General features: G+C 39.9%; 1 protein-coding gene across 5 annotated transcripts in view; it reads right to left on the bottom strand.

Annotated features, from left to right (window-relative positions):
• Positions 1 to 9131, bottom strand: part of HACE1 (HECT domain and ankyrin repeat containing E3 ubiquitin protein ligase 1) — a 106596-nt gene extending 97465 nt beyond the window's left edge. For 2 of the 5 annotated variants that reach the window (XM_025444459.3, XM_025444456.3), the window contains exons 1-3: positions 8861 to 9131; positions 1709 to 1763; positions 479 to 568 (exon numbers count right to left, since the gene is read on the bottom strand). In XM_025444459.3, coding sequence (XP_025300244.1) covers positions 479 to 568; positions 1709 to 1763; positions 8861 to 8936 — 221 coding nt within the window. In that variant the 5' untranslated portion in view covers positions 8937 to 9131. Of the gene's footprint in view, positions 1 to 398; positions 417 to 478; positions 569 to 766; positions 895 to 1708; positions 1764 to 8005; positions 8750 to 8860 lie in introns of those variants that run through there. The other 3 variants (XM_025444457.3, XM_025444458.3, XM_049092421.1) reach the window with 3 other exon arrangements.
• Between the last annotated feature and the right edge of the window lie 1065 nt (positions 9132 to 10196).

Consider the following 10196-nt stretch of genomic DNA (forward strand, 5'->3'; position numbering starts at 1 on the left):
CCAAATTTATTATGAAAAATTAATTTTAACATATATCTAGGTCCTGAAAGGAAGTTAGAGATCAACTAATTGATTAAGTACATACTGAGAGATTATGGGTAAAAATCATTCTCACACCTAACTAAAAAATATAAAGCCAATGGCTTCATGTGCAGTTAACATGTAAAATTTCATACTGGTAGGATGAAAGAAAAATTTCATTGAATGTACCCTTTATTAAGTACATCCAGGAAAGACAAACCTACTGATCTGATCTAGAGCAAGTTAAAACAGTAGACATGAGACTTGAATATGATCGCAAGGTTAACAATATCTAGAGAAAGGATGCAAACACAGCACACTATGCTCTCAACAGAATAATGAACCATTCAGCAGTCTGTTCTTATCTATTCCCATACCTCTTGTGGGACAACACTGGCCCAAAGCTTACTGATCACTGTGCTAGACCAGATTTTAATTCAAAAATCTTTCTTCTTACTTTGCTGCAATGTGAAGCAAGCTTCTTTTCACACGTCCAAAAGCATAATTGACATCAAACTTTGAATTTGATAGTAGCTCAGAAACAGACCTAAGCCAAAAGAAAATTAATGAGTCAATACATTAAAAAAAGTTTTTAAAAACACAGTAACTCAAGTCTATATCCCTTTAGTTACTCTAACCAATGATCCAAAAAGTTCTGTCCCACATCAACCAAAAAACAAAGCACTGTTTTCTAAGCACACCATGGTAGCCAGCACAGTTTCATCCAAAAAACAACTGCACTGACCTATAAACTGATGTTAAAGGTTTCCTCATCTGCTGATCTATATTATCATCTGCTCTGAAGATACTTAAGTTGGCTTCAGTTCTCCCTAGATTCTTGAGGAACAAAGAGAGTTGGGATGGCTGCTCCCCCTGCAAAAAGTATAGCCTACGTATATTAATTTCGGCCAAATAAGAAAAATCAGATTTAAACATGTTTTAGTTGTATCACACAGGAAGTTTAAAGCAAAAAATTACTTATATTTTAAACTTGTTTCAAAATAGATTCCTTGTCACTTTCTTATTATACCAACTACCCACTGGCTAACCATAGCGGAGCAGCCTGCTAGAAGTATAAACATCTCATCATCCAGCCAGATAACTGTATCGCATATGCACCCTGTAAAAAAAGTGTCCACACTACATGAATAAAAAGAACATCAAAATAGAACATTAGGGAAGTAAGCTGTCCATCAGCCCCAACCTTTTGCAATAAATCATCAATGACCAACAAAATACCTGACTTAATATCTGATAATTCATTAGAAAATCTCTTACCAAAGAATTTTACAATTGATATGGATCTTGGAAAACTTTGGCTTTTATTTCACAGGCAGTAAACTATAAGAGAGGTTAAATAATGTGATCCAGGACAACATCTGTGTCCAAACTGTGCGTTTGTGTGTGTATATGTATGTGTACACAACATAGATAAATGTACTTCTCTTGGGTTTTGGTGTTGTTGTTGTTGTTGTTGTTTTTTATTTTTTTTTTTTTTAGGAGTCCTTTTTGTTCGTATCTTTTTTTAAAAGTAGGCTCCCTGTGGAGCCTAACACAGGGCTTGAACTCACGACCCTGAGATCAAGATCTGACCTGAAAACAAGAGTCTGCACACTTAACTAAGCCACCCAGGCACCCCTGTCCTGTATATTTATACAAAGAGTATAAATTCGAAATAGACACTTACCTGTGTTGATCAGCCATAACCATTGGCATTAATGTATAAACAGCAGTTTCATTATCTGAGTAAAAAACAAAACAAAACAAAAACTAAACAAAAAACAGAAAAATATTTAATTTGTCCTATTTTTTCCCAAAGGGTAATACTTAAAACCACCTTAGAGTTTTTCTAATTTCATATAAAAGATGAGAAGAGGTGGAAGGAGATTAAAGATAGTGCAGGATACCAAGGTACTGCAAAATTTGCAGCAATGCAGAATTTCTTATCCTAATGCTAGGTTGCTTTACATCATCACCAAAGTGCTTAGCTTCTGGATTTGATGGGGAAAATGAGAGGCCTGATATTTTCTGTAGTTTTAACAACAGAAATTTCTTTTACTTCCAGAGAAGTGTTTATCAACTTCATGATTTATCAGGCTTACATGTAGTTTTGGGGAATTTTTAAGTATATGGGCATAATAGATATATATGGTAAAATAATTTTAAAACCTTAAATACACATAGTACTTGCTTCTTGCCAATATTATAACAAATGAAGTTATTTTAGAAACTTTTATGGAACAGCATTAAAGTCTTAGTTTTCCCTGTTACTTTACACTATTAACATTGTAATTTATATCTTCTATAGAATTAATTCACAGATATATGATCTAAAAGAAAAGGTTAAAAGTCAACATCTATGATATGAGACTATACTTACGTAAATTCAGCTTTGTTTGGATTTGTTTTTATATGTTACTAACGATCATTTCTCAATTCAATGCATTTTAGAGGTTTATGATCTTTTATAAGTCATTTACAGAGAAGTAACTCTGATACTCTTAAAACATTAGTGCCAATGCTAAAATTAAAGTTTCCGGAAGAAAAAGAGTATTTGCATAGCATCAAAGTATCTCCCCAAAATACTGACCACAGTGGAGAAACCAGCAGATACCACCTTGATCAACTGATAAAGGGTAACATCACCAGATATAATTGATATCATGTAATATCATGTGGCCTCTGATATGATCCACATAGCACAGCACATCATGAAAAAACATCAGACAAACCCAAGTTAAGGGAAATTTCACAAAATGCCCGAGCAGTCCCCTTAAAAAGTCTCAAGGCCATGAAATACAAGAAAAGACTGAAGAACCATTACAGTTTGGGGAGGGTAAAGAAACAGGGACAACTAAATGTAACGTGATGTTATCAATTGGATGCTCAAATAGAAAAAGGACATTAGTGAGAAAACTTGTGAAATTCTAATAAAGCCTGTAATGCAGTTAATAGTATTACACCAATGTTAATTCCTTAGTTTTGATAACTGTACTATGGTTATGCAAGATGGGAAAATTATGGGAAGTCGGGAGAAGGATGCATGGGAATTCTGTACTATTTACGCAATTTTTCTGTAAGTCTTAAATTACTTAAAAATAAAAAGTTTTAACAAAAGAAGAAAAAAGGGGAATTGTTATCATTAAAAGAGTCTTAAGAGATGATCAACCAAGTATAAGGTGTGGACTTTGGGTACTGATCCAACTGTAAGAGGATGTGTCTGAGAGACAAAAGCTCCGTAGGGAGTGGGTATTTGATGATAATAAAAATTACTGTCATTTGCGTTGGCTCCAACAATAGTATTGTAATTATGTTTGAAAAAAGCAGTTTACATATTCTGAAATACAAACTGAAGAAATATATACCAGAGAGAAGGAAAAAAGTTATCACCATTTCTTCAAGTTTGTTCATTATTTCACTATTTGTAAGTATATCCATGAAAAGCAATTTAGTCCTAGTCATGACTATAAACAAGTTCAGCATGCAGACACAACTCTTTCACTACAAAACAAACAAACCCCCCCCAAAAAAAATCCTAGTCCTAACAGCCCACATGTTTAAATCATTATCTGAAAGGCATTTCTCTAAACACTTTATGTGCCTCATCTCTTTTATCCTCACAATCACCTTATAAAGTAGGTACTATTACTATCCCCATTTTATAAATGAAAAAACTGAGCACTAAGTAACAAGCTGCACAATAGTGGCATTAAGTGGTTAAGCTTGAATTCAAATGTGGCTAATCCCAGGGCCCACACAATAAAAATCTTACAGTGCACTACATAAAGTAACCAAAAGGTTTATAATACAATACTTAGTCCTTTATATGCAGTACACTCTAATTTGTTTTATTCTCTTCTATTTCTTTTTTTTTTTTTTTTTTTAATGCTGACTGCAATAAATTGTTCTCATTAACTACCAGTGAGTCACCGCCAGGAGTTGAAAAATACTGCACTAAGCCTCCCTGGGCATGGCAACATTCTTTATCTCTCATATGATACACACCTCATTAAACATCTGAACTTCCAAACCATGACAATTTCATTAAGTTGCTCCATAATAAACAAAGTCATAAAAAGGAAGTACCCTTATTTTTAATTTAAACTTATAAATCGAGTTAGTACATAATTTTAAATGAGCAAAAGTTTTATAAGGTTCACGTGGGTTTTATTTATAGGGTGTTTATTTAGACAAAATTTAGATATAGATCTCCCTTTTTTAAAAGATTTTATTTATTCATGAGAGACCCAGAGAGAGGCAGAGACATAGGCAGAGGGAGAAGCAGGTTCCCTACGGGGAGCCTGATGAGGGACTGGATCCCAGGACCCCCAGGATGGCGTCCTGAGCTAAAGGCAGATGCTCAACCGCTGAGCCACCCAAGTGTCCCTAGATCTCACTTTTTTAAGTCACATATAACTTTGTAAAAACATAGCTCACATACACTAAATGGTATGAGGAAATAAATATAACCATAACTATGATGCTAAAAGGAGACTATTCAGGAAACAGTATATTATGGAAGAACAGAATAAAATTTGTTGTCACCTGCTTCCTTCTCCACACTCAGGAAGACACCTTAAGAACTAGGTATATAATTGAAGTTCTCAGAGTGATAAAAAATGTTCAATCTCTCACTTTTTCAGATTTTCAGTGTTGCCCACTTTTGATTAGTTGATAAAGTTCCAGAACTCTACAACTGAAAGGAAAACTTTAAACAAGGAGCTTTAAAAAAAAAAAAAAAAAAAAAAACAAGGAGCTTTGATTCATTATATTATATACTATTTCTCTTTAAACCATCAAATGGGAGCAATTTTTTAAAAAACCCTAATCAGCATTCAAACATACGCTAATATGGGCTCAAGTTCTATTATTTTACAAAACAAGCTATATTTACCGTTAAAATCAGTAACTTAACACTATTTTAAGATTGACAATATAAACCAATTTTTTAAACCCCATTAAAAATCACATCCCTAGAATAATCTTTTTCTCTTCACTTCCTCTCTCACAAGAATATTCCTGTCAGCCCTACCCAAGATGACTCAACAACCTGCCCTCCTTTATTCAATGATAATACTTAGTGGTAATACTCAGGTTTTCATCATCATCATCCCAAAGAAACACAACCTATTCTACTAAAGCTGTTCGGAAAGATAGAGATGGAATACTTCCAAACTCGTTCTATGAGGTCAGCATCACCTTATTCCAAAAACCAGATAAAGACCCAACCAAAAAGGAGAATTATAGACCAATATCCCTGATGAACACAGATGCAAAAATTCTCAACAAGATACTAGCCAATAGGATCCAACAGTACATTAAGAAGATTATTCACCATGACCAAATGGGATTTATCCCCGGGATGCAAGGCTGGTTCAACACTCATAAAGCAATCAATGTGATAGATCATATCAACAAGAGAAAAAACAAGAACCATATGATCTTCTCAATAGATGCAGAGAAAGCATTTGACAAAATACAGCATCCATTCCTGATCAAAACTCTTCAGAGGGTAGGGATAGAGGGAACATTCCTCAGCATCTTAAAAGCCATCTACAAAAAGCCCACAGCAAATATCATTCTCAATGGGGAAACACTGGGAGCCCTTCCCCTAAGATCAGGAACACAACAGGGATGTCCAGTCTCACCACTGCTATTCAACATAGTACTGGAAGTCCTAGCCTCAGCAATCAGGCAACAAAAAGAAATAAAAGGCATTCAAATTGATAAAGAAGAAGTCAAACTCTCCCTCTTTGCAGATGACATGATACTGTACATAGAAAACCCAAAAGACTCCACCCCAAGATTGCCAGAACTCATACAGCAATTCTGCAGTGTGGCAGGATACAAAATCAATGTCCAGAAATCAGTGGCATTTCTATACACTAACAATGAGACTGAAGAAAGAGAAATTAAAGAATCAATCCCACTTACAATTGCACCCAAAAGCATAAGATACCTAGGAATAAATCTAACCAAAGAAGTAAAGAATCTATACCCTAAAAACTATAAAACACTTCTGAAAGAAATTGAGGAAGACACAAAGAGATGGAAAAATATCCCATGCTCATGGATTGGAAGAATTAATATTGTGAAAATGTCAATGTTACCCAGGGCAATTTACACATTTAATGCAATCCCTATCAAAATACCATGGACTGGGCAGCCCTGGTGGCTCAGTGGTTTAGTGCCGACTTCAGCCCAGGGCCTGATCCTGGAGATCCAGGATCGAGTCCCACATCGGGCTCCCTGTATTGAGCCTGCTTCTCCCTCTGCCTATGTCTCTGCCTCTCTCTCTCTCTCTCATGAATAAATAAAATCTTTAAAAAAAAATACAAAATACCATGGACTTTCTTCAAAGAGTTGGAACAAATCACCTTAAGATTTGTGTGGAATCGGAAAAGACCCCGAATAGCCAGGGGAATATTAAGAAAGAAAACCATAGCTGGGGGCATCACAATGCCAGATTTCAGGTTGTACCAGAAAGCTGTGGTCATCAAGAGAGTGTGGTTCTGGCACAAAAACAGACACATAGATCAATGGAACAGAATAGAGAATCCAGAAGTGGACCCTCAACTCTATGGTCAACTAATATTTGACAAAGCAGGAAAAACTATCTACTGGAAAAAGACAGGCTCTTCAATAGATGGTGCTGGGAAAATTGGACATCCACATGCAGAAGAATGAAACTAGAGCATTCTCTTACACCATACACAAAGATAAACTCAAAATGGATGAAAGATCTAAATGTGAGACAAGAATCCATCAGAATCCTAGAGGAGAACACAGGCAACACCCTTTTTGAACCTGGCCACAGCAACTTCTTGCAAGATACATCTATAAAGGGATCCCTGGGTGGCTCAGTGATTGAGCGCCTGCCTTCCGCCCAGGGTGTGATCCTGGAGTCCCGGGACTGAGTCCCACATCAGGTTCCCTTGCATGGAGCCTGCTTGTGTCTCTATTGTGTCTCTGCCTCTGTCTCTCTCTCTGTCTCTCATGAATACATAAATAAAATCTTTTTAAAAAAAAAAAAGGCTACATCTACAAAGGCAAAGGAAACAAAAGCAAAAATGAATTATTGGGACTTAATCAAGATAAAAAGCTTCTGCACAGCAAAAGAAACAGCCAACCAAAGAAACACGAATGTGTTCTACCAGAATCCACTTCAGTAAATCAAATCTGAGGTTTAATCCTATGCAACAAAGTTAATTTTAGATTAAAAGCTGATTAAATAACATTCTAATGTGTTCCAATTAGATGATAATCACTGAATTATAACATGGCAAAATAAATATCTCATTATGTTCTAAATTTAGAGAGACCTCAGAACTTCCTGCAGTCTTCAAAATGAAAGCACAACAATCTGGAGTTTTATAGCTAGATTTTTTTTTTTATAACAAATATACATACATACTTGAAAGAGCCAATCTCAAATAATTCAGAAAGAAAGATCCATCAGAATTAGGAACAGGGATGCCTGGGTGGTTCAGTGGTTGAGTGTCAGCCTTTAGTCAAGGGTGTGACCCTGGGGGTCCTAAGGTCGAGTCCCACATCGGGCTCCCTGTGCGGAGCCTGCTTCTCTCTCTGCCTCTCTCTGTCTCTCATGAATGAATGAATAAAATCTTAAAAAAAACAAAAACAAAAACTTAGGGACAAAGACAAGATGAGCAAATCCATTATAATGAAAGAAAAACAAAGGGAAGCAAAATGCCACTTTTGCCTAGCAATGTGGGAAAATGTTTCATTTTTATTTACTACTCTAGTTTCTGGAGACTCTCAAGACTGTTGGTGGAACTTTCTAATAAGCAGAGAGGCCGATACTCAGAGCTTCAAAAATGTTGACTAATTAGATCTATAATTCTTCTTCCACTTATTAATCCTAAAGAAAAATTTAGAAGACTAAGTCTTAAAAACTACAAAGCTGCTCCTCATAAAATCTATTATCAAAAAAAAAAAAAATCAAATCCAGTATTTGTTACATTACCGTATGAAACGCTGCAAGGTCATCTGGCATATTTAAAGATATTTTTTTAAAAGTGATGTTTTCTGGGCAGCCCTGGTGGCTCCGTGGTTTAGCGGGTGCCTTCAGCCCAGGGTGTGACCCTCCCTGGAGACCAGGGGTCGAGTCCCACATGAGGCTCCCTGCATGGAGCCTGCTTCTCCCTCTGCTTGTGTCTCTGCCCTCTCTCTCTCTCTCTCTCTCTCTGTGTCTCTCATGAAGAAATAAATAAAATCCTTAAAGATATGATAAAATAAACATTTCTTTGGGCAGCCCGGGTGGCCCAGCGGTTGAGCGTCTGCCTTCAGCCCGGGGCGTGACCCCGGAGACCCGGGATCGAGTCCCACGTCGGGCTCCCTGCGCGGAGCCTGCTTCTCCCTCTGTCTCTGTCTCTCTCGTGAATAAATAAATAAAATTAAAAAAAAAATATATATATATATATATATCTCAAAACACAATAATGCTCTGCATTTCCGAAAAGAAAAGAAAGCTTAATTCTCACTCTGCAGCTTAAAGTTTGAAAAAAAAAAAAAAAGTGTTTCGGTGAACGTCCGCGCCCCGAGCCAGCGACGACCGTCAAGTGCCCCACAGCCGCGGTGTTCTCCGAGTCCGGGTCCGGCCACCCGACTGGTATCCGTCTTGTCCCTTTGCCAAACCGCGCGGCGACCGTGGGGAGTCGCTTCTCCTTCTCCGGCCCGCAGGCCCGCAGGCCCGGAACCGCCGCGAGCTCCCCCTGCGCGGCCCGAGCCGCCCCGCCCCGCCCCGCCGCTCCCCCCGAGGACGCGGAAGGCGCGCGTCCCCCGCCCCGGCCCGGCCCGGCCCGGCCCCCGCCCCGCTCACCGTCCGGCAGCTCCACGGTGCGCGCGCGGCGCAGCGAGCGCGTGAGGCGGTTGAGCTGCTCCATCGCTCTCTCCATCCTCGGCGCGCCCTCCGCGCCCACCCCGCCGCGCCGGCGGCCTCCGCGCCCAGCGCCCTACATCCCGCCCCGGGCCGGCTCGGCGGCCGGAGGCACGGGCTCGCCCCGCCTAACGCCCGGGGCCGCGCGGGCGGCTGGGGGGGAGGGCGCGGAGGGCCGGGGGCTGCCGGACCGACCACTGACGGGCCACTCGCCGCCGCCGCCGCCCGCGCGCTTCCTGCCGCCGCCGCCGCTTCCCTCCCGGCTCGCACGGCCTTCTGGGAACTGTAGTCCAGAGCCCGCCGACCCGCGCGCCGGAGGCGGAGCCACGCTGGGTGCGCGGACGCCGGGCAGAGAGCGGAGCGCGGGAGGCGAGGCCGGGACCCTGCGAGCCCCCGAGTTCCTGGCGAGGCTCGCCGTGCCCTCCACGGTTGCAGAGGAGCAGCTTCCTCCAGTTCTCTCCCCGTGCTGTACCGCCGATTGGGCTTTTGCGCAGTTGTTCTTCGAATCCATCCTTCCCCTTCCCCATCCTAGGCGGGGTGCGTTGGTTTTCCAGATGCATAAACTATCCAAAGAGCTTGTTCTCGTGCATCAAACTTAAGATTGAACCCAAACAAATGCAAAGCTTCGTGAGGGCAAAGCACCACTGTATCTCGTGTCTTGGACTCCCACGTTTATCACCTGACATACAGAAGACGACACTTTAAGGAAGATCTAGATGAAGACATCCTGAAAGAGAATTGTGGTTTCTTTGGAACAGTGCTGAAGTGTCAAAGTGATGGCAGATCCCGGTGGGGAATGCAGACTTTGACTTTGTGAGTTGGGAAGAAAGAAAGAGAGAAAGAAAGAGAGAGAGAAAGAGAAGAAAGGAAAGAAAGAAAAGAAAGAAAGAAAGAAAGAAAGAAGAAAAGAAAGAAAGAAAGAAAGAAAGAAAGAAAGAAAGAAAGAAAGAAAGAAAAGAAGGAAGAGAAAAAAGGAAAGAAAAAGGAAAGAAAGAAAGAAAAAAGAAAGTGAAAGAAAGAAAAAGGAAAGAAAGAAAAAAAGGAAAGAAAAAAGAAAGAGAGAAAGAAAAATGAAAAAGAGAAAAAGTTGACAGTACCAAGTGTGGAAGAAATGACTTATGAGGAAATCAGTGGAGGAAAATCATATTTGTCAGCTCTGCACAGAACTTGAGCACAAGCCAAGGGAAAAACAGAAATTTGAGCAGCTGAAACATGAAAGAATCCAATCCAGGTAAATACAAACCTGGCTACGCCTCTAACAGTGAAAAGTTGAGGGAGG

Source organism: Canis lupus, chromosome 12 (genome assembly GCF_003254725.2).
Source record: "Canis lupus dingo isolate Sandy chromosome 12, ASM325472v2, whole genome shotgun sequence".
Lineage (NCBI taxonomy): Eukaryota > Metazoa > Chordata > Mammalia > Carnivora > Canidae > Canis > Canis lupus.